Source organism: Trichoderma breve, chromosome 6 (genome assembly GCF_028502605.1).
Source record: "Trichoderma breve strain T069 chromosome 6, whole genome shotgun sequence".
Classification (NCBI taxonomy): Eukaryota; Fungi; Ascomycota; class Sordariomycetes; order Hypocreales; family Hypocreaceae; genus Trichoderma; species Trichoderma breve.
In genome coordinates, this window is record NC_079237.1 from 1,644,116 (window position 1) to 1,668,297 (window position 24,182).

At 50.5% G+C, this 24,182-nt stretch overlaps 5 protein-coding genes across 5 annotated transcripts; 1 reads left to right on the plus strand and 4 right to left on the minus strand.

The window, feature by feature from the left end:
• Nucleotides 1-998: 998 nt before the first annotated feature.
• On the minus strand, nucleotides 999-2,102 carry T069G_09449 (domain found in IF2B/IF5 domain-containing protein; the record flags this gene model as incomplete). The annotated part of the gene is made up of 3 exons (XM_056176659.1): nucleotides 999-1,168; nucleotides 1,358-1,999; nucleotides 2,054-2,102. 3 exons carry the CDS (start codon nucleotides 2,100-2,102, stop codon nucleotides 999-1,001), a joined length of 861 nt encoding a protein of 286 aa, XP_056025137.1.
• Nucleotides 2,103-3,570: 1,468 nt separating this feature from the next.
• On the plus strand, nucleotides 3,571-3,969 carry T069G_09450 (uncharacterized protein; the record flags this gene model as incomplete). The annotated part of the gene is made up of 2 exons (XM_056176660.1): nucleotides 3,571-3,796; nucleotides 3,872-3,969. The coding sequence occupies 2 exons, from the start codon at nucleotides 3,571-3,573 to the stop codon at nucleotides 3,967-3,969; spliced, it is 324 nt and encodes a 107-aa protein (XP_056025138.1).
• Nucleotides 3,970-4,615: 646 nt separating this feature from the next.
• Nucleotides 4,616-5,146, minus strand: T069G_09451 (membrane-associating domain-containing protein; the record flags this gene model as incomplete). Its single annotated transcript, XM_056176661.1, has 1 exon — nucleotides 4,616-5,146. The coding sequence occupies one exon, from the start codon at nucleotides 5,144-5,146 to the stop codon at nucleotides 4,616-4,618; it is 531 nt and encodes a 176-aa protein (XP_056025139.1).
• A 5,115-nt stretch (nucleotides 5,147-10,261) lies between these two features.
• T069G_09452 (uncharacterized protein) lies at nucleotides 10,262-10,729 on the minus strand (the record flags this gene model as incomplete). Its single annotated transcript, XM_056176662.1, has 1 exon — nucleotides 10,262-10,729. One exon carries the CDS (start codon nucleotides 10,727-10,729, stop codon nucleotides 10,262-10,264), a length of 468 nt encoding a protein of 155 aa, XP_056025140.1.
• Nucleotides 10,730-21,579: 10,850 nt separating this feature from the next.
• T069G_09453 (uncharacterized protein) lies at nucleotides 21,580-22,665 on the minus strand (the record flags this gene model as incomplete). The annotated part of the gene is made up of 3 exons (XM_056176663.1): nucleotides 21,580-21,728; nucleotides 21,912-22,106; nucleotides 22,209-22,665. 3 exons carry the CDS (start codon nucleotides 22,663-22,665, stop codon nucleotides 21,580-21,582), a joined length of 801 nt encoding a protein of 266 aa, XP_056025141.1.
• Nucleotides 22,666-24,182: the final 1,517 nt, after the last annotated feature.

The following is a 24,182-nucleotide window of genomic DNA, read 5'->3' on the forward strand; positions in this document are numbered from 1 at the left end:
CATCTGGTCTCATCGATGCTGTACAATAAATAAACTAAAGGAAGAGGGGAGGAAGAAATGACGCGTGGGAGAAATGGATGGAGAAAGAGGCAAAAAAAGCAACGAGGCCTGCTATACACAAGGCACTCGAGAGTATTATCTACTAGTTTTACGACACAGAATGCTTGCTTTTTTTATGTTATGACTCCTTGGGCTGGGGAATACAATAAGGCACTGATGTGCCTATTTTTCTTTTTACATCTATGTCTCCTTACGTTTGAGATGTGCACGTCTAGTGGAATGGGGATTTTGAGAGAAGTAGAAGACCACATTTTGCTTTCGATAGAATGGCTGTCGAGAATTTTGGAGATCATTCAAGTACTACAACAATATGTATCTTACCGAAGTCAAAGAAGAGTCGTGTATTGCTCATTTTCCTATCAGCTTCAAGTATCAGGTAATGTGGATATTTAATATATATATGGATATCATCAACAAATGCAGAGATCGCTGAGATACCGTCCATGAATGTCTTGCGGCGTGTATTGACAGTTCATCTACAAGTGAAATGTGAAATGGGTAAAGAGTCACTACGGGGCACATGCCAACTTTACACGAATATATAGATATTGACACCCGTCATTCCGGAAGAGACAGCTCTGTGTCAAACGTCAAATCATTTCGGCGTAAGGCATATGACGACCGCTATGTATCTCATCTGTTCCATGTCCATAGTAGATCAAGAGTAACTTGCTTTGTACTTTCCCTCCCCAATATAAACACAGCCTTTTAGCCCTTGCATCTTGGGCTTACCGCTTTTCCTCCATTCCTCCCACAGCCTGATACCCCCATTTCACGCCGTGTTTGACACCATGTTAAGGGCATAGGATGAAAATCGAAATGGTGTCTCAAATCGATCCAATAAGGCAGAATTTGCCGTTGCAGAAACATCGCTTTGAAAATCAAGCACCTTATTGGATATTGAATACATACGCATGCGTATAGAAGCAGGGCTAACCTTAACCCTGCATCTTCTTTCTCTTGCCGATCTGGGCAGAGAAACCCGTCTTGATGGCTGTGACACTTCGTCGTGAACCGCAGTTGTTGCAGGTGATGAAGTACAGACGGTTCTCACCCTTGTTGAGCTCGGTATCGGGGGACCTGCAAGTTTTGCAGGTAACGTACTCGACTGAGAAACAGGTAGTTAGTATGACATTATTTTATCAAGATCAAAGAAAGAGGATAGAGTGAATGGGAAATGGAAGAGTAAGAGATGGCGATAGGAGTGAAGAGGGTCTCGTCTTGGGCCCGGGATGGACAGTATGAGGCTCCTCCCTCCACTCCACTCCACCGCCTATGCGTGATAGGGTAGACGTACTGATGTATTTTCTGACGACGTTCTCAATTTGCTTCTGCTGGAATCGACCCTTGATGACCAATCTCCTATTTCCGTCAACGGAGCCGTTTGTACCCAATTCGGCAAACAGGTAGGCGGTGAGATGTTCTTCGGTTCGCTTCATGCGCTTGCTGATGTCGGCAATGTTGGCAAAGACAGTTTTCCTGTTGCCTTCACGCATGCACTGGGGAGGAGGAATCTTGTAGCTCTTGGTGCCGCTGAGTGAGTGGTCGGGATTCTTTTGTGATAGGACGGTGAAGAAGCGGGAGAGCAGCATGGTGTAGGGGATTGTCTTGGACTCGTCGTGGGTCCAGACACCGGTGCCAGTCTCCATGTCACCCTCGTCCTCCTGAGCTGCCTCCTCGGCCTCTTCGGCGTCCTTAACCTCGAGCTGTTTCAGCTTGGCAGTGAACTCATCTTCCTCAGCACCCTCGGCCTTCTTGACCTTCTTCTTCTTCTTCTTCATGGTCAGGTCGAGACCTCCATCTTCGGCAGGGGCAGCGCCATCCTCAGCATCGGCATCGGCTTCGACGCCCTCGACCTTCGTCTTTTTCTTCTTCTTCTTTTTCAGGAGAGATAAGTCAAGGCCGCCATCTTCGGGAGGGGCAAGTTCGTCGGCGGCGGCTTGAGATGAAGTATCAGCAAATGCTTCGAGGGCGGCAGACAGAGGCGGCGTACGAGGCGTGTGTGACTGAGCCGTCTCCTTGGGTTCCTCGACAGCACTCATGATGGTTATTGAGCCGTCGGTCTCGACTACTAATTGCTCGTCGGTGAAGGCAACGGATTTACGGGACGGCTTGCGTTCGAGTTGGTCCTGCGTAGTGGGGAAAAACAGAGGGAAAACGTTAGCAATGCTGGATGGCTTGTCTCGTGATGGAATTGAAAAGTCTAACAGAGGTAAAGGCAATGGCAAAAAAGGGAAAATCTCAAAAGGGATTAGGCTGGGGAGTGGTACAGTACTGATGATGCCTGGTGATTTGTGATGCCGTCTAAATGGCAAAGGCTGTGACTCAGAGGTATGACAAGGGAGGAAGAATCATCGGGTGGATGAACAAAATGTCCGCGGTGAGTGTTGGTGGGGTAAATTTGCAGTGATTGGGGCTATTTTTTGCGTGGCCGGTGCTGGACCTTGTGGGCTGTGGGAAGAGAGGGGCAAAAATTGGTGTAGGAAAAGCAGAGGGAGAGCAGAGCAGCTGGAGTGGCAACGCCAGGGCTAGCTTGCTTGGTCCAGAAGGTAAAGAAGGTTTCCATGAAAACGGAGACACCCTCTTGGTTGGGTGTACCCAACTGTAGTGGTGCAGCGTAGGGTGGCAGACGTCAGACTTACCAGTACTTCGTTGTCCATGATTGCGGTGGTTTCTTGACTTTTTGCCTTTGTCTTGCTTGTCCTTGGCTTTGTCCTTTTGACAGCTCAGGTCTGCTCACTAGAGAAAAGCCCCTCTCTGTGCGCACGTCTGTCTCAATCGCTGTCCTTCCTTGCGTCGCTGCTTGCTTGATAACTGAAGCTGGCCGCTTATAGGCGCTGAGATGTCGAGTCGGCGGGCGATGGCTGACGCTTTGCAGCCAAATATGCGCGTATCTGCACGACGATGGCGTTTCCTGCAGAGGCTCACTGGTCCTTGTTGTAGCTGCAGATGGAAATGTCGAGTGAGCAGCGCTGAGTGAAAAGGTTGAGTTTGAGTCAGCTGCACGTCATGTCATGGGCCGTTGTTTGGGCCGATATTCACGGAGCTGCTGGGCACTGATCTGATTGCACGGGGGAGTCACACCAAGAAGGAGGGGGGTCACGTGAGTCGACAGTGCACGATAAGATAACAGCTTCTGTGCCATTGAAGTTCCAAGTTGCTCCTCATCCAGCCGACAGTACTGTACCAGGTACGTACCTCAGGCCTGAACTGAACTGAACTGCAGCGCTGCAAACCTCCCGAGGTGGGCCAGTTGCAGCCGCCCTTCGGCATCAGTAGATCGGAACAAGCTCCACTGCGATTGCGAGGCCCAAGACCGTTCACGACGTCTATCCCATCCGCAGAGACAATCCAGATCCAGCAGTCGCTTGCATCTCCATTCATGGCCTAAGATCTCCGACGACGCCGTAAAGCGACCTCTCGTTCTTCCCATCGGGTCTCTCCCTCTCCGTCTCTCTCCATAGAACAACCACTCCATCCTCTCTCCCTCTCCCCCGGAACCTCGTCGCAATGGCCTCAGACGAGTCCCTCGTCGATCTCCACGCCTCCTCCATCACCGACGACAAAGACGACGTCGATTCTCTCCCTTCCGAGTCCACCAGCGATCTCTACTCCGAGGCCGACTCCGAGGCGCAGGCAGAATGGGACCGCAGCCTTGAGCAGCTCCAGCTCCTCCTCACCATGATTCTGGTGCCGTGGATGGGGAAGCTCTTCGGCCGCAAGTTTGCGTATTGGAGTGAGTTGCGCCGGATATCTCCATTCTTTTTTCCCTCTATATGTCTCAGCTGCTGACCATTGCTCTTGCGCTTAGGCTGGGGTAAGTACATGAACTGGGTGCACAACGTAGACGTGCAAGTTACGAACAAGAAGTCATTCAATGCTGCTGGCGCCGTGGCCGCAACTTTATAGCCGTTAGTCGGATTAAAGATCATTCGGCGTTTTTGGATCGACTGTTTGTCTTCACAAGCTGGGAGTGGGAATGCATAGATTGATTCCGGTTCGATATATAAACATCAATCCGATAAAACATCAGAGCCACCACATCCACATTTTCGGCAAAATCTATGACCAAGGCCTTGCAAATACATGCTAGGAAGCACGAGGGACATGCTACTGCCAGGAATAATACCACATGTAGCGCAATGGTAATGGGCGACGAATAATGTATATATAAACATGACTTTGTTATTCATCCCTCAATTACTACATTAGTTATCATTTCCATAATACTGTCCCTTTCCCGCCAACCTTTGGCAATACCAACCCAATACCGAATATTGCCCATCGTAAATGTACGTGCTAATACAGCGTAACTTCATATACCCGCCCCGACCCATCAACTTGACACCCATTAAACATGTTGGCTTCTTCTTGACAAAGCTCTACTCGCCATGTGTTGAATTGAGAGAACATCTTCATATTAAGTCTAGCTCCCTCAATTGCTAGATGATCCACCGGGGACAAAATCCTGTTGATCAACAACAATAATCCTCTCATAGCGAAAGAGCGAGGGATGTGAGGGGAAAGGACAGTGGAGGCTCTTAGTCGAGCACACTTAGACCTGCGACATGGCAGGCCGAGATGATCGTGAAGAGCGGGACGTCCGGATCGACCCGCCAAAACCGCCGCTGCTCTTAGAATCCAGGATGGTGATGGCCAAGAGCAAGCTGAAGCACACCCAAAGGAACCACATGAACGCAGTGCTGGCCTGGATCTCACGGCACCTCCTCTCATCATGGTGAGAACCGAAGCCGATCCAGCCACTGGGCAAGTGAGCACCGGAAATGTTGCCGCAGTTGGGAGCTCGCAGCTCGGCGGCCAACACAATGGCGCAGATGAAGGTGAGCAGAGTGCCCAGACCGTCCCAGAAGACGAGCGCAAGAGGCACGGCGAGGCTCACGACGAAGACTGCAAGCAGGCCGTAGAGGAGCGCAACCCAGGACCAGGCGGCGACGAACATGGTGAAGTTAATGGTCTTCATGTGACCGTTGACATTGGCGGCGATGACATTTCCGATGAGGGCGGTGATGAGCAGGGTCCAGATGAGTGCGATGATACGCAGGATGATCTTGAAGAGGTTGGACATGGTGGCGGTGAGGTCCAAGCTTTCGATTTCACTGTTTTGATGTTGATTTTGGTTTGATTCAATTCAATTGGCGATCCAACAGTCAGTCGCGAATTGTGGGATTGATCTTCCGCAGACCAGGCAGGGGGAGGGCGTGTCTTTTGTCTGCGGGTTTCTTTTCAATCGGCGGAAATGCCTGTCCGTGCAATGGGAGCTACCGGCACAATCGGTGAAGCAACACGATAGCGAAGCTAATAAGTGTAGAAGCGCCTAGCAGCTAAGTGTATTATGTGGGCGATATTGTGTTTGGCTTGGAATGGAAAATTGTTACGGATTCAATTGAAGCAGAAAAAAAGACACGACGCTGCACACGAGAATCGTCGAGGCAGAGACGCAGGCGATTCGAGTGGGAAAGGCGTGATGCAAGAGTGTCGACCGAGCAACCACGGAAAGGAAGCTTATAAGGTGAGATGGGCGGGCAGTGACGTGTGGGGGGAGAGGAGCTTCGATCTACCACTTCTAAGGTAAGGGTAAGCTGGGAGCTGGGGGGTAAAAAAACAACACGAAAACGACAAAAACAAAGTACAGCGTCTCCGCGATTGGCAGAGACGGTACCTCTTGCGTGTCTCAAAATGCCAAACGAAGGAGGTGTAGCTTCATGCGTCTTGTGCTGCCGGAGTTCTCGGCACTTGTGAGGGCTTGCATGACGTTTTGCATCCGGGCGTCGATCAAAAGTGTCAGTGTGAAGCTTGTTTTTGCCTGTGACTGCTGGCTGCATTTTGCTTTTGGCAGAGAGTTATGTTTGGGAGAGTCTAAAAATGCCCTTTAAAACACCCTGACGTCACACTCGTCTCAAGCGAGAACAGCCCAGCAAAAAGCATCCTTCATCACAAAGATAAAAAATTAAAAATAAAATACAGCCACCAGTTACTGTCTCAAATCTTTCACCTGTTGTGACACAATTGTCTTGTCTGCCGCATTGTCGCAAAAAGCTGTTTTGTGCTGTTGCGTGTGCGGATTGGCTTCATTGGTTGCAGCTGGACCCTACATGAGACAGATCTCCCTGGTTAGGAATAGTCGCGCGGCTGCTCGTTGGCCAGTGGACAAATCCATGTCGTCATCGCCATCATTGGTCGGGAAGCTTTTCCACGCCCGAAACGGACCTAGCTGAGCACTTTGACGAATAAATTGCAGATGTTATGTGATGCGAAGGGAATGTTGGAGGTGAAGCGCGTTCTCGTGTTCGTATCCTCATCCGTCTTCTTGTTTCAGAACGTTGTTTACGTGTATTGAGCACAGCATGTAGCCAGATGCGAATGGCCAATCATTGCGCCGCTCCGATCCGCCCATGAGACCATTTTCATAGGACCTCAGCTGAGGCAGAGTAAGATACAACTGCCAATCAGAGCAAAAAGATGCCAAGAGGAAGAACAAACTGTGAAGTCTAGTAGAGTCATCCGGATAAACAGTCCTCCGTTATGGATCTCATAAATGTGTCTCAATAAGATGGACTCCGGCTAGCCTCGCTTGTCCACCGCCGGCCCCGAGCTCCGAGTTCCGGGGACTTAACCGGAGCTCTTCGGTGGTCTTCGGACATAAACGGGGTCATCAACGGTTGCATAGCCTTATCAAAAGCAAGCTGTGGCAACGTCTGTGCTCGTTTTAATAGAACTCTATCACGATGGTATTTATGCCAGAATCCTCATCCAACCCAAACCAGTTACATCTCCGTCAAAGAGGCACACAACAGCCTGAACTCACCGAGGAATCCCCAATTTTCTCCATACCGGCTCTACAAACGGAAGCCAGGAGAAAGAATGCTTCAGGTAACTTTACTGGAACTTTGTCATCGCTTCCCTCGCCGTCATGACGACGCAACCCAAAAGGCCCCCGAGGCAAGGGCAGGTCCCCACAAGGCTTCGTAAAATGACATGCGCAATGGCTACTGTGGCTGAAGAACACTGAAACTCTGCTCAACCTTGGGCTTGATTCTTCGAGGCCCACCGAGGCCATGCTCTCTGAATCAAGCAGCTACTTTTCCCGGCCTTTGGACACGGGTAAAGTTGCCGGTCCCACGTGGTGGTTAGGGTTGAGTGGCTTTTTTTCCCTCCCTCTCATTCATGAGCCACCTTCAGCTGGGGACAAGCCCCATTGATGATAAAGAGTTTGGGCTGTTGCGTGGAATCAAGGTGGTCGCGTGCGTGTCCCACCATCTCCGGTTGGCGGACCACCAGCCATATGATGGCTGGAAAAGCTTGTCACCCATCTTTATGTGCGTATATTCCACGTCACGTAGAGATGAGATTGGGCTTCGTGTGTTGGATGACATATCATCTCTCCCAAGATATCTTGGCAGATTCCCGAAGATCCGATCGCGTACCCGCCACGTTGCTGATATTTGGTTACGTGGTTTACCAGACTCCTGGAGCGATGCTAAGAACCAGTATTCTGGGTCAGATATTCTGGTGAGAAAATCGGAGTTCCGCAGTTGATGGGGAAACTAAGAAAGCCTGGCGTTTGACAATGTCGTTTCCTTGCTCTCCTCTCCGTTGTCGGTAACCAGACAAACATCTCAATCAAGGGTCAAAGCTATCATCAAGATCTAGTAGGGCTTGCCTTAGCAAGAAGCTCTCGCCAACTCAATAAGCAATACCTCATAGCTTCTTTCATACGCCGGGAGTTGCCACAGTAGAAACTCTCGTCTGTTGTAAAAAGTTTGGAACTGAGTACCAAAGCTACCTTCTCGTGCTTTGTAATGTACAACGAGAGCCATTAGCCAAAACCCTATCTCTCGCTGAAACAAAAGACTAGATTTACATTCCGATGTACGGCGTGGACAGAGATGCTATGTGATTCGTTCACTCTGAACAAAGTTGATTCGCAAAAAGTTGCAAGTAGAAGCTACATTGAACAATATGTCAATGCCACACATGAGGCTGAATGAAGGTTATTTTTTCCTTTCTTCCGAGACCTCCGTTCTATTTACAACTTCCCAAATTAGCAAACAACGTGTTGCAATCAATCTCCTAGTTATTTCCCTGGGCAGCCGCTGAACGAAAGTACAGTTCTTTCAACGTGTTGGCTAGCAATTTGGTGCAAACTCTCTCTCTTCAGGTAGGGTGAAGTTTATGCCGCAGAGGCTCGGCGAATAGTGGCAACGAGTTTGCCGCAGCGTAGAAATAGCCGCGTGTTAAAAGGGAGAGTGAAATGCGTTTCTCCGCTCAGGCGCGCCTCAAAAGCTTGGGAATCGGAGATATGGCGGGAACTTCTCCCAACGTGGAAGTGGCACCGAATATCCGCAAATTTCTTAAGCGACACTAGATGATTCAGGGTTTTAGTTGGCGGAGGTTGATAGAGAGGCCGATGGTTGATAGAGCTGCCGATGCGTGGAGGGCATTGAACCGTGGTTATGTGTACATCTGAGACTTGGGACGTGTAGGAAGGGCTGAAGCAAGTCATGTACATCTGGAAATGTTTTCGTAGAGATGGGTAGGTGTATGATATAGAATACTATGTAAATGTTTAGCGGTGAGATGATCCATGTTCCGTGCAACATTTAGGAGGATCGAAGACAATCGTGCTATATATGTCTTGAGCAACAACCTCACTTCTTATTCTAAGCTCAACTGAAAATATTGTCATCTATACTACGAGGAGACCAATCCTGTAGCGCCAAGTTATAATGTAAGACACGTAGAGCGTGCCATCCCTAGTCAAAGAAGGATTTCTGTAGATCGTGCTATCCTTAATCAAGGAAGGGCTTCTGTGTAGGGGAACAAGTATACAAAACAACAAGACAAGACAAGTTAAGCTCAAATCAACCGAGCATTCACAGTGGTACCACTCAAGCGAAGAAGAAGAAGAGTATATCAAATAAGATGTATCAATTGAAGTGAAAAGTAAAAACAAAAGTCTATAAGTCCTTCGCTGGTATCTATGTAAAGGAAATTCGTAACAGCATCAAGCTATATTGTAAACACCAATCCAATCTTTTTGAACACCCGTTCAACCAAGCCTTCCACCTTTATCCACATGATCCACACTGCATCGAGGGGGGAATCCTTCCAAACATTCCAAGATAGATAGTCATGAGATATCATGTCCCATCAGGCATGTAAGCAAGGCTAGGCACCTTAGTTTCCGGAGGCTCGCGCCTTAGTGCTGGCGATGCTGCTAATCGGCCATCATCCGAAGGAGCGAAGAGAAGCAGCCGAGATCGCCTCGACATGTGAGATTGTACTAAATCTCCCATCTCGTACGAGGATGCAAAGGTCCTGGGCTAGCCAAGAGATTCAGGTCCCCGAATAGGCGGCGCCGGATAAAGTCGAGTTTCCCGTCTTGGATGTTTTGCTGACGCTTGGCTGTATAGGCGACCCTAAAGGCCCTAACCTTTAGGGGCGGAGGCAGCGCCAGGGGCAACAAGGTCGTCCGACTCTTTAGCGGGCTTATGTGGTTCATATCGCCCTTTGTGGGTCCCGCCTTTCAGCGATCGCACAAATGACGAAAAGGAAAAAGTGGTTTCTGTAAATGAAGAAGAAAAAAAAAGGGGGGAGAATGTGAAGAAGAAGAAATTGGGTAGTGCATATGTGCATGCCAATTGGCGTTTTGGTGTGCCTGCATATGCATTGCGAGGTAAAGATGGGGTAGCGTGAAAGTCATCAGTTTTTTCTCACAGGAAGAAATTGTTGTGAGTTGACAGGTTGATAGTGACAGGTGTAAAAAGGCTGCCACGTTCCGTAACTTTTTTTGGTCATGGTATCATGATGATAGGTAAAAAGTTTGTTGTAATGGTGAATGTGATGGTGAATATGCTGGTAGGAGTCCCTGCGCACAGCCGGATTGGTGTAAGTGTTGCAGGGTCTTCTCCTCCAGGTGGGAAGACCGAACTCTTTTTGGGGAGATTTTTTGTTTTCCTTCGTTTGCTTTCGTTTTCCGTGTATGTCATGGAGAGGGCGGCCGTCCTATGAAGAGCGCAAGGTGTGATCCAAGGGATCGACCAGTGTGGTGGCTCAATGGAGCAAAGCGTGGTGATGGGATGTGAAAAAAAAAAAAAGTTGAATGAGGGGAGAGCGACAATGATATCACGCTTCTGCACCGAGGGCGAATGATCGCCTGTTTGGGGCAATGGCCAATTGCTCATGCCCTGGTGTGATCCCAGTATCGCTTGCGCGCCTTGACGGCTGTCTTGTCGCCCTGGAAGCGGTGCTGGAAGAAGTTGAAGACGGCAAACTCATCGCGGGTCATGACATAGGAGTCGGGCTGGGCCTGGACCTTGCCCCAGATCTGTGACAGAGCCAACTCGAGGATCTTGCTGACGGTGGGATCTGAGGCACCATCGGGGCTTTCCCTGGCAATCTCGAGGGCCTGGGCAACGGCAGCATCCTGCTGGGCCTGGTGCTGCTGGGCAGCGGCGGCCTTGGAAGCGTGGTGGTGATGGGAGTGACGATTGCTCATGCTGGCGTAGCCGAGCGAGACGTCAGGCTGGCGGTGAGGCATGGGGCGGATGGGAGAGTGGTTGAGGTGCTGCTGGTACTGGATCTCAGAGGGATAGACAGACAGCATCGTACTTGGTAACTGAGCGGTGGTGGTCGGGGCGATGGTCATATATGCGTGGGCGTGTACGAGCAACTTGGGGAGGAGCTTGTACGAGTGGGTGTCGGATGGAATGGCGTGCGTCAGTGACCGGGGTCTGGGTATGGCGTATATATACACGCACTTGTTCGGGGTAGCGTATATATAGAAACAAGAACAAGCAAGGCAAATTACTCGAGGCGTCCAAGTAATAACCTAGGTATGCATATAGTACTTCGAGTAGTACAGCACTACCAGAACCAATATATGCGGTGGAGAGTGGGCGGGAGTATCGATCCACGATCAGGCTCTGCCAGGGAGGGGGATCCTTGCTCTTCACACACACTCCCAGCAGGCTTGACGGCTTGGCGTACGGTCCGTGTGTGGGGGCCAAGAAGCGGGTGTGAGCTTGAGTTCTCTCGTGCGTCTGGAGTCTGCCTGTGGTGTCCCAAGAGGGGGTTCTCAGCGAGACGCAGCCGCTCTTCTGGGCAATCTGACACTCGTGGGGACAGGGGGGTTCCCTGCTGGCCAGGGCGTAGCGGTATCAAAAGCAGTACAGTACAGTAGACCAGGCGCAAGTCGGCCGTGTCAGGTTCGGGACACTGGCAAGAGAGTTACCGTCGACGTTTTGGACCGGTTGGGTTGTATATCAGTCGAGAGGGAAAGTCTCTTTTGTGGTGGACACGTGCAAGATGTTGGGGGAGAAGTAAAAAGAAGAGAAAGAAGAAAAGCCAAGAAGGACGTCCCAGAAACCCGGCAGCGAAGGATAATTATAGTTATAGTTATTCGACCGACCCGGCGTGCTGGGAGAATGAAACAACGTTTTGTTCGGGTTTCCCATCAAGACGCAAAAAGCTTGACTAGCGCCAATTGCAATGGAAAAGGCAAAAAGCACACGCACGGAGCTGAGACATTCGCGTTACCTGTTGCCCAATCGAGCATGTCCCGCGCCAGCCCGTTTGCCGCCCAGGCTAAAACGCCTCCGAAGCAGGAGAGACACAGTTTGCAGCGTGGCAGAACAAAGGGAAAAAAAGAAGTGACAAGAAACTGGCATAATTGGTAATCAAGCGGGACCCGAAGTTCCGGGACTCTTCGCCGCCGTGGGAAAAGTTAAAGATACGAAGTATGGGGTACAAACGTCCACTGGTACAAACGGCGCTGCGAAGTCGGTACGGTACTGGTGACATTGGCGGAGGCGTTTGCTGGCCATGCGAGCGCCGGCACTAGTCCGTTGGCCGTGACCGTGACGGTTTAGTCAGGCCGAAGTACGAAATACATGGCCAAAAGTCTAAAGAAGGAAACCGAAAATGCTTGACACGACACGACGCAGAAGCCCACAAAATGCCCACAAAACGTTGGATGGCAATGGCAAAATGGAAAATTTTAAAAAAGGAGAAGAAGGAAAAAAGAAGATGATGATGATGAAATTACAATTGGTCCGAGCAATCTCGGAACTTGCCTTGAAGCAGAGTTTGCTGCCCAAATTCCGATGGCGATGGGCCTGAGCGGAACTATACGCACACGCACACACACGCCCAGAGACATGCTTTCAAGAGGCCGAAAGTCAGAAATGCCGCTGTGTGCAAGAAGAAGCACGGAGTACCGAGCACACACAGAAACCCAGTTTTTGAGTCAACCATCCCGAAGCTAGAACAACGTGAGGGATGTCCACTTTCCAACGCCCTTTTTAGCGCATGGCACCATGACACGGTGGCTGCTGTGCAGTCCCTGATGGGCAGCGACTTGTTCGGGTCCTGATGCGCTCTGGGAAGTTATGGGAGTCTGGGAGTTCTGGGCTACTGTGGGCTGCGGCTCCGTGGCATTCGGCGATAATTCCACCTAGCCGGATAGGCAGTACGGAGAACCGGACTTGAAGGTTTGGGACTTAGGACGTGGACAGTGGACACAGAGACGGACAGCCTCGTTCAGAGTTGCTGATTACATACATACTCCGTACATACAAGCAAAACCTACAAGCCTACACCTACACCGCCTTGTTTGGGGTGGCACCCAGAAGATCCGGCTTGTGTTTTGTAGAACCATCTCGTGTGTGTCTGGTGTGTGCTGTGTGATGTGTGCTGCATGTTAGTCGTGCCCTGCTGTGTGCCCTGCTGTGCTGTGCTCAATGCAATACTGTTGAACTCTACTTACCACTGTGTTACTGTACGAGTACGTATACTGCGCAAAATAATCATCATTCAATGATAACAATCATCATCATAGTAAAAAGGGATCAACTTGGCCCGAGTCCCCTCAGTCCCCTCAGTCCCCACGCAAATCTCGATTCACCAAGCAATAACAGGCAGCCGCCAAAAGGTTTCTGTTTCTCACACGAACTTGCCCTAGGGGCGAAGCTACTCAGCCGCTTGGGCTCAATCTTGTGCCTGCAATCAAATCAAATCAGATCAATCTGAGTTTTTTTTTTTGTTGCTGGCGACTCAAGTGCTCTGTGTCAAGCAAACCCCCACACGCCATAAACTGACTTTGGCACCATCTGGGTCCCTGTCCAGCCCAGCCTCAACGCGGGTGCCAGGCGGTCAAGGGCACGTCACCGTCGTGCTGGAGGAAGTGCGGAATTCGCAGAGGTGCGTGTGCAGTGCTGTGTTTCTTCACGCCTCCAGGCCTTTTTTCCTCCGTCCCTTGTCCGTTCTGTTACTCGTCCGTCTGGGCTCGTCCGTCCGTTTGTGCCTCTGTTGCAACATCTTGTATATCCGGCCGGCATTTCATCGCTCTCACCTCGCTCTTTTTTTTTTGACCGACCGGGCTGCCAAACCCAATCCAATGCATACAGTAATACCAGCCTCTTCTTGAGCGAGTAATGCGCACGCGCCGCTTCTTCCTCTCCCCCAAGAATACGAACAATACAGCCCGAAATGGTGAAACGCGCTACTATTTTGGGACGAACCTTCAAACCCATCCCCCATCTCGAGGGAATGCCAGCTCCAACCGTTTTGTGCTCCTTTGCCTTTGTGCAGCAATTACACTTTCTGCTCGATTCCATTCCAACAGCGCGTGCCCACGAGGCTCGACCCTCTTCTCTCCACATGACAGGCGCCCCCAAATCTTCCATTGGGACGCGCCAGCTCAGCTAGAGAAAGTGGGCATTGCAACGACACCGTTGAAGTGTAAACCGTGCTTTTGGCAAGCCAATATCAGAATCTTAAATTGGATATCCCACTTGGCTTTCCGACCCCATTCTATCACAAACAGCCTCGTGCCCATTCTTAAATTTTTATGTTTTTTCTTTTTCAGCTCGGCCTTATGCTTGTTATTCATACTTTGGGCATTCATGCTTACTGTCTGATTCACTACACGTTTGCTCATGGGCTGTGAATACGCGCCGGGTGGAGAGAGGCTGCAGCGCCGCGAGAGCCCTGATCAGCCTCCTTCACGCCTCATCTTCGGTAACAATAACACCACCTGGGACAGATGAATTGAAACGCCGACACTACCAGCAACCGGTGGAACTACTGGACGGCACTCGGATTATAGAGCGGCGTTTGGAAGGAAGCCTCAGCGAGCCAACCGTTGGCTCACCCCTATTGCCCTAGCCCAGCAGGCTGTCTGATGCAAAAAGTCTAATTCCTTTAGGCGTTTATTCAACCACCACACAACATCTTCTCTAACCGCGCATTTTCTTTCCCTACCGCGCGCATGCATTAGCAATTCCTTCGATAAGAAGACCTCGCGGATTCGTTAACAAGAATTACTTGCTTTGGTTAGTTTATGCGAGTAGGAGATCCACGAGTAATGCCTCCCGTCGTCTAGCCTGTTCCCTGACGCCTTCGATGAGCGTGTCTCTGATCCGTCGTTGAAATCGAAATCGAAGATGCGGCACTCGCTCAATCAGCTAACAGGGACCGTCGGCGAAAGTCGGTGCCAGTTCCCCTGACCGACAGTCTCGAACCATTGGCTCTACTCCGTACATGGCCTAGAGGAGAATGTCAAGGCATCTCGCTGCTCGTCTGCTGCTATTATATGCTTCGTATTTGACCAGGCACAGCTAATAATAGGATGCAGTCAGCGAGGTTAGATAAACAGAAATCCCTACAATCTTACATATAACAATAACAACAACAGATCCAAATATAAACCCAAACCAACGTCAACGTCAACGACAGACTTTGGATGCTCAAGGTATCCCATCTCGCCCGGTCCCTGTACTCGTACGCCCTGGGTGGATCGTTTACGGTGTGTCGTGACTCCCCACGATCGTCGTGGAGCATAACAGCAGCCCACATGCACTAAACAGCGAATAATGACACATAAAACATACAACTTGCTTGTTGGCAGAGCCTCTGCTCCTGTTTTAGGGCCCCACCGGAGATGCTAGTGGGCCAGATTCGATGTTCTGCACTCTTTAGATGACGCCGAGGGCAGATGCGAATTGCCTAATACGGCCCTTGCACTGACTCGTCATGTACGTACCCCAGGCCTTACTATCCATGTGCCGAACAGCGCCTTGAGCGCCTTATGTCGGAATACCTACCCCAAACAAGATTCTCTTACTCTATCACGCCTTTCCTGAAAGAAGGACCGGACAGTCGCAAGTGTGCAGCAGCGGCGGTGGTGGGGGGTTCTCCAACTTGGGGGGGGGCTGGAAGGACGGAACCTTAGAAGTCAACTTTTGAACGGAATACATGGATGACGGAGTTCCGCACAACGGAAGGTCGAAATTACGGCAAGCCATGACAACATGAATGTCATTCCGTTGGCTCGTTAGAGGCCGCTGTCAGGTAACGCATTAATTCACTTCATTTACCGCTATTTCGTGCCGGTTCGTTGCACGGTGGGGGCCCTCCAGCGTGAAGCATAATCAGACCGTTTTACACAGACAATGGTAGTGGTAAAACTTGCCCATGAACGAACATGGCTCTTCGGCAATCCACCCCGAGGTGCCCGTCGTTCTGCATCGCGGCGCCCAGACATACAAAGTCCCAGAGAGCATGGGGATCGGTCACCAATTGCCGGCATGACATAAGTGCTCCCCATTGGTGGAGGTTGGGCGCTGAAGGCTGAAGAGCATCAGCACCTATTTGCTAATTCGTTGGTTCTCCACAATTGCGAGACTATTGAGAGAGAGAGATGATATACTTGTAACTGCCAGCGGGCGACTCTGATGCGCAACGACTCATGCTGCAGCAGCGTCATGATCAACGGCACTGTGACAAGAAAGTGTATTCTTGTGTGTCGCATCAGAACGAAGAGGAGGGAGGGGGGGGGGGGGATTCAATGGCTAAAACCTCCCAAGCACAAAACAAAAAAAGAACCGCCGCGAATCACACACTCTGGAATACCGCATGTTCTGTATACGTCCACATGCGTTTTCTCGTTGCCTTTGGATATGCTACTATCAACCACCCCCTGGCCCGCACTCCACGCTTTCGTTCCCACGCTCGTCCAGTAGGCATTTCCAAAGACGGCAAAGGTAGCGGCGCTAGAGAACTGGCCATGCATGTCAGAGTCGAACCATGGCCCGGCTTCCAAGAGATTCCCGCGTAGCTCCCCCATACCAAGACGCCCCGCCGAGTCCCGGAACCCGAGTATCTGGGAAGAGCCCTTTTAATTTCTTTTTTTCTCCTTTTTCCTTTTTTCCCTTTTGTGGGTGTGTGTGAGCTGGGCTGAAGACCACTCTTTTTTTTATATATGAGATCACTTTTCTGGGGCCAATTCTTGTTTAGATGTCAGACTTGAGCGTTCTACCTTTCAAGGGCACCGCTCAAAAACAGCCGATATCACAAAAGGGCCTGCGTGGGGAGACAGAGTGTGGCTACACAAAACGACCTGTTTCTTACACGGGGAGACCAGGATGAGGATGGCGTTTTGATGCATGATACAAGTTGCTGGTCTGGTCCAGTTAGCACGGGCGGGTAGTTCCAAGGAAGGGCTGCCGTGCGCACATCGTTGCATGGCTGCACTGCACACTGACGGAATCTCCCAGAGCAAAAAGAACTCAAGGCTCGCATTTTCCCACCCGAAGTCACATCACACTAGGACAAGCGCAGATCCTTTAGCATCGTGTACCTACGCCGCATTGAGATGGTAGGTAGGTACCCAGGCTTGCCAGGTCTGTTTTGCTGTATGTATGTGCAAGTATGTATGTATGTATATGCAATGCACGACTAAATAGTTTTGGCCCTTGTTTTCCGCCCAGTCGCCGAGAAGAGAGGGAGAGAGGGGTGTGCGTGTGTGTGTGCGAGGAATATAGGCGAGCACGTATACCTATAGTGTCGTTTGGAGGAAACAGAAAAAAAACCCCGAGCAGCATCAAATCACATTGCCTCGTTCATTCAGCCAAGCGAGCAAAACGAGCAAAGATCCTTCATACTGTACACGTAAACACGGCAAGGCGAGGCAAAGACGGGATCAAAAGGTCCTCTGCCGTCCAACAAAGGGCCGTGGGCCCTTGTCGTATGTTTTTTTTATTTTTTACTGGGCACTCGGGAAAAAAAAGAGAAAACACACCACCAACGAGAAGAGGGAAAAAGAAAAGTGCAGTGCGGTCTCCTTTTTTTCACTATGCGCGATCCCTCACCGAGCCAGGATGGGCATATGCAAACCGCAACTCTAAAACGAAAAAGAGGCGTGACCCTTTCGGAACGGGTCCCTTGTTTTTTTCTTCTTTCCCTTTCCCTTTCCCTTTTTTCTTTCTTCTTTCCGGGGTTATTTTGTCTTGCTACGCCTTTTCCGCTCCGGTATAGGATAGATAGATACTGCCTAGTACGTAGGCGCCAAACTCGGCTCTCGTCCACCCCAAGCTCCTTCGATGGTCTGGCATCTAGAACCTGTCCAAGGAAAGCCGCCATGGTTTGGGGCTGGATGGATTTAGCCACGTTCATGTTGGCTCTGCCGCAGATGCCGCTGCTTGCTGCTGCTGCTAATGCTCCGTTCCGAAGGAAGGGCGCTGGCTCAGGCAGATCAAAGCACCAGCTCGCGAATGAAGGGCGGCCACCGGCCAACATCCCTGGCTGCCGGGAGGAAGGGCTTTGGAGCCATACGCATAGGCCGCGCATGTATGCTGGTCTTGCAGAAACGGGTTGCAAAGTATTGGGTGCATCCCGTCGATGCTACTGGCGGAAGCTCGCATGTAAACTAATGTACGGTATAGCCTGCAGTTGCAGCGTGCAGCAGTTGAAATGCAGGCGGCCCTTTGTGTCTCATTCAGCTATGCCGGATGCAGTTTTGCCTACATATGAGGCCCTCGGCAAATCCTCCATTACCGCCCGCATATGCAATGCGATGCGCCCTCGTCCGCACATCACCCACGCGAGCATGCGGGCCTCGTCCCTGGAGAAGCCAATAGGCCGAATTACTTGGTTTTTTGGAGCCGCCGGCCGGTTTTTTGCACCTCGAGCACCTTTGGGAGCTTTTTTGATCACGGTGTGCAAATGCCCGACGACTCGGATGTTTGTAGAGAGAATTGAATTGATTCCGGACTTGTACCGTTAGCCTGGTGCACGCCGCGAATAGAGTTTGATTACAGACTGCTGGATCGGCGCGCCATACAGTAGCAGTCTCAGTCTCTCCCAAAACCACCAATTGGCATCCATTGAGGCAGACACAAAACAAAAACACCCGACCAAACAACCGACCAGACACCCGACCCTTGGAAACCTGGAAGCCATACACAAACCGCTCAAAAACTGCCCAACCCAACAAACCCAATTGCGGCCTAGCCAGCCCGCATCCTGGACGGCCGCTCGCCAGAATCTTCCGGCTCCACCCCGCCGAGTCTCCCTGAAAACTCTATTTAATGGGCTTTGCTGGGCCAGGGGACGTGGGAGGGTCTCAAATAGCGGCAACAACGTGGCTCCAGTTACGTGGTGCGTGGGCAGCGGAAAAAGAGGGAACCCGCACGCTTTCTCATCGCTACTTCGTGGGTGTGGTTTTTTTAACTTCCATTGGAAAATCCATCTTTTTTTGTGTTGCCTGTTCTGTTTGCTGGCACTGGCAGGTTGGTAGTAGTTTCGAACTCTGTCGGCTAGGTCGCGAAAAGGGGATGCCCAAGCGAGCGAGTGCGTTGTTTTCTTGTCACCTTCTTCTTTTCTCTTTCGCTCCATTTTCCCTTTTCCCTTTGGCTTTGGTTTTTGGCTTTGGCCCTTTTTTTTCGTGCAAGTGCCATGTGAGAATTGGTCTCCGTTATCCGCTTTTCCGCTTCATCTCACTTCTCCTTCTTCTCCTTCTTCTCCCCCATCTTCCATCTCCCCCCCTCACCTCCCCTGATAAACCGCAGCCGGGAGCCGATTCCCGTACAATTGCCCGGGGCCGTAGTTGATGGCGTCTAGGCTTCCCACGTCGTCTCATCAAACTGGGGACACAACGCGAGCAAGTGGGAAAAATCCCGCTCTGTGACATCTATCTGGATAGACAGCGAAAAGAGGCAACTAGCTTCCGCTGTGATCCGTGATGCCCTGTGAAGTGAAGTAATAACAACGTGGCTTGTGGGTTCCCAACCACACACACTGTCGCGAGAGCAGCATGTCACTCATGAGGGTTGTTTATGGGGAAAACGCATCATCACAATCACCTTACCAAAGTGCTCTGATGTCTGTCTGACTGCCTTAACCTCAACGACTAAACTACTAAACATGCCATAACCATACTACCTCCATACCTACTATTTCACAACTACCTCCAACCTTGTCAAAGTTCCCCACGTCTTTAGCAGTCTCAGACTCCATCGTCGAAAAGCACCGAAAACCCAAAAATGTGCCAGTCGGCGATTACAAGGTGGACGTGGAACGCCTCCCCATTACCAATCTTCGTCTTGTCTTCTTTTCTCCTCTACGTGGTTTCCACAAATGGCAAATTCCCAGAACGCGTCAAAGGGCAACAAAAATACAATAAAATGAAATAAAAAAGACTCACCCGCGTTTCCCGCATTGTCCGATCTTCCCGTTCTGAGTAATTGCTGTTCCTTCATCATTTCATTTCGTATAATATCCCGAGTTGGGAAAACGAGCCCGATCTGTATCGTATGGCTACCCCCCCTTCTTCTTCTTCTTCTTCTTCTAATGTTGTGCGCGACTCATGTTCTGAACTTTCTATTAGAATTTTTTGTTCTAGAAGGGCTGATTTACACGCACTACGGGTTGTTTGCTCCTGGGGCGGCGCCGCCTCGTTTTGCTAAGAAGCCCTTGGGAAGAGATTACAACTGCTGGACTACTCTCTGCCCACCGGAAGGTAAGGCGGGCCCAGCTTTGGCCGCTTGTCAAAAAAGAAAAACTGGTCTGAAAGCTAAAACGCACGTTTTAGAGGAGGGGCGAGGCGTTTTTCGAGCGTCTTCGTTCGCCCCGGCTTTGTCACCATGGCCATGGTAGAGGGGGCTTGGGGGGGAGAGGAGAACACCAAGAAACGCCGCACGGCGTCCAATTTCCTTGTCTCTTCTCTGGAAGAGAGAGAGAGCGAGGGCCTTGTCACTGTGTCCGCTGGGGACACACCCCCCTCAATCTCTGCCAACTAATGAGGAAAAAAGGGTTGAGACCAAGTTGCCCACCACGCTGAAAAGATGGCCAGACGCTGGTGTTTCTCATGTTAACACTGGTGTTCCTCCTTGTGACGCTGTGTGTGTCGGCCCGAGATTCCCTGATTTGCCCATTCGCAGAAATCTCCTTGAAGAAGGGGGGTACGGAGACGGACGTGAGCCCGATACAGGCCCGGAGAAAGCTGCGGACTCTTGTCCGTACCCCTATCGAGACACGTCAACGTCGCCCGCGGAATTGCAGCTCTGGGTCGATGTGCCCTTGTCTCGCCACTTTTTTAATTTGCTTATGCAATTTCTCATGGATCTTAAGCTTTTTGAGTTTCCTTCCATTCAAACGTCTTTTTTTTTCTTGCTGACTGACTCTCCCCCTTTCAGCTCAGCTCTCTTTTCTGTTCCCACCCCAGGTTTTGTAATCACCCGCCCATTCCATTCCAGAGAGACGGGAAGAGAGGGAAGAGAAAACGTGACAACCCCGGACCGCTGGGACGGACGCGGCGTTTTTCTTTCCCTTTTTCCCTTATTACCTACCTACCTAACCCATGGTAGTGCTCTTCTTGCTTGTGGCGCCGAGTGGTTGACGTGATACGTCATGTTTTCTTCTGATTACCGATGACAGCTACTTAACTGGTCTTGGCTAGATTTCCGCTCAAAGAAATCGGTGCTAAGCAGTGCTGGTAGCTTTTTTGCGGCTTCGACAAGAAAAAAAAGGGGGGGGCTGAAGTTGGATGGTGTTGTCGGCTTTTAAGACTTGACTTACGGCCTTTTAAGCTTGTAGAAGCCGCTGGCGGTGTCTTTCCTTTCCTTCGTCGGCCTTTGTCCGTTGCACTACTGCGCGCTTCTGCTTCTGGCGCTATCCGCCGTTGGAAAGTTGCCCAAAGCCCAAATGTGATATCGGGAATCAAGATACGAGCAGCCGAATAGCCGTAGAGAGAGACAGAGAAAGAGAGAGAAAGAGAGAGAACTGGCCCCCATCTCTAGTTTTGAGGCGTGGCTTCGTAGACTTGGTATTGTGCAGAGTTGTTGGCCAATCTGTCGTTGCCAACGAATGTGGTTGCGGGCGCAAGCGGGCTCATTGCGAGTTTGTGTGTACTCGTATCGTTATTCTATGGTATGGAGAGTCTCTGTCTGTCAATCAAGAGCATCATGTTCTCTGTCTAAGCTTTTTTGGTTGTCTCTGCCATGTCTCTGTCATGTCTGTACTCTTCCAGCCTAATATTTGCCAAAACCTGTCTAGATGTATAGTAGTGCGATCCGTACGCCCGTGTCTAACTGCACCACTGCGCCCTCCCCCCAACAAACGTTGATAATAGTATTACAAAATTCATACAGCCAGATAGAATAGCATGCTTACTTGCAGATCTCAAATGCCAATCTCGGCTTCCTTCGGGTTGTCTGTCATTTATGACCGTGGGGTCCGTTTGCCAATATTCCAACCCCATCCACGAAGCACCTTGACCACCTTGGGCGTCACCGCCGCTGTCAAGGGCACCCGAAGAAAAATGAAGCTCTTGTGGATGGCGTACGCCAGTGCCAGCTGCGTTGCCAGGCCTGCCAAAACAAAAGATCATTAGCCTCCTGTGTCTCATATCATGCCATACTGTGCCCTCCTCGGCTGCTGCAAGTTACACGCCTCGAAAAGCAGTCGGGCATAGTCCGATGACGTGGAGTCGTGCAAGACATTGCCAACGCAACAAGACATTCTCGGTGAAAGGGGGGGCCGTTCAAACTCACTGGCTTCTTCCTTGTTGCGCTGTTGCGCCTTCTCTACTCCCCAGCCCGCCATTTCCACCTTGTCGCTGATATCGTTGCTGCCCAGGTGCTGCTTCTCTTCCGACTTGAGAGATTCTCGCCATTCGTTCCATCGTGTTCGCACCGATTCGGGGATAAACTTGGAGACTGCGGACACGACGTAATGTTCAACTTGACCTGTTTGCCATCCCCACGCTCACATCAGCATACTCATTCTCATACTTATACCCATACTTATATTCCTCTAGTACGGCATCGACGACCGAGAGGCACACGTACCTATCCGCTCTGTCCCGACCACCCTCACCAGGAGGAAGCAGAACGGAAAGTCTAGCACGCTGAGCGCGAAGTAGACGCCGACGGCCGACCACCCGTATTCCCTGGAGAGCTTCTTGAATCTTCCGCTCAGCGACAGCTTCTCCTGGGTTCCTTGCGCAGTGTTGCGCCTCCATGCCGAAAATACAAAGCTCCGCCTTTGCGCCCCCTTCGCAAAGCTGTCAGCGAACTTGACATTTGGTCGCATCGAAGCGCCGTGGCGCGTGGTTTCCCGCCAGGGCTGAATTGAATGTAACCTCGTCCATGATGTGCTGCTGCTGCTGCTGCTGCTCTGCAGCTTTGAGACAGGCTGTGACGAAAATAGCCTTGCCCAAGCATCCCTCAATGCTCCATATTGTGCCGTCGTGCCCTTGGCCGCCCTAAACGGTGCCGCTCTCGATTGAAACGCTGCTCGAATCATTTTGTAGGATGCAGGGAGTGCAGAGGTTCCTCTTCTTCCTCCTTACCCAACGTAGTTGTTTATATCGAATTTCGCTCCGTTCGTGAAAGGCAAAAGAATGACAAAGGACTCTGGAATGCTCGCCGAACCTCGCAGAAGGAATCACCGGTGAGATGGAGATAGCGGAGCCTCGGAGCTGCAAGAGTCCGCACCGGCAGCAATTTCGTATGCCGTGCAGCTCAAGCCGGAATTGCCGAGAAAAATGCGTGTGTACGATGCCGAGAGCGCAGCAATTCAATTGCAATGGCTCCCCAAGACGTAAATAAATATGAAAAGCAACAAAGGGAAAGAGGTCAATCAATCGAAAAGCCCGCTTTGGCCTCCTGAGCAAACAATGATATTGCTTTGTTGGGGCTGGTGGGGTGATCAAAGCATGAGGTAGCTTGCAGCTGGGATTTTTTTCTTAGCCTTCTAAATTTTTTTCTCTCGCTAGGGCTCTTCCGACATTTCTCTATGCCGTCAGGTCACGATGATGTAAAATAACGGCTCTCCCCGATCCGGGTCCATCAAAGGATCGGGACAGGGATGAGGCGCGCTAGCAGGGCTGGTGATGCATATCACGTGCTGGAGCTCTGGGCGACGACGTTGAAGATGGAGAGAAAGCTGAGAAGGCATCGATTGAGAACGAGTGTAGACAAAATATTTATTCTGATTAGCTTTCAAGAGAATTATATAGTATACGACCCTTCTTTGGTCGGCTGGTGATGCGTATCGCATGGCTTTGATATCCACTCTTATGGCATCATGTGTCTGAATGATGATGATTCGGAATTCCTGGCTTGATAGAAGCAGTTGCTAGGTAGGTGTAGCTATGTATAAGAGAATAAGAAAATTTATTTTAAATAATAATATCCTGGTTTAAATTACTTTTCTTTCTGTTTTCCCATTGATGTCGTAGATGCTTTTGACCAAGCGTAGATGTAGCAACCTTTCAAGACACCCAAAGCATCCTGTATCACGGCCTGCATCTTTCAACCACTGACACCGGATTCCTGTTTAAAGATGCATTAATTCAATGAAATATACATGGTTATTATCATAGTATTAGATACAAGACTGCAGGATATATATGACGCATTGGGCAACCTCGTAAGCTTGCAGTTCATCAGCATCGAAGAATATGACCTATCATGCACACTACCACCAAAAGTGAGCCATACTCTTAATATAAACTCCCGTCCATCTCACACATCCGATGAGTGTAAACGTGTCTCTAGTTGCAGCCTAATCGTTTGATGCCCAGGCAGTGATTCAGGGACACGCTGCAGGTGGCTCCTGCCACATGTTCAGTGGCATCCTCCCCCTGAACAGCTGTTCATCACCTGCCAAGTCCTCCAGGGCTCCAACATCCGGCCAGTCACTCCCTAAAGGCCTCTGAATTAAAATTCTGCCGCAGCTTGCACCATAAAGGTGCATAAATATGTACGTTTCTTCTCCTCACCGACATCGGCGCCTTTTTTCTTCTTCTTCCTCCTCCT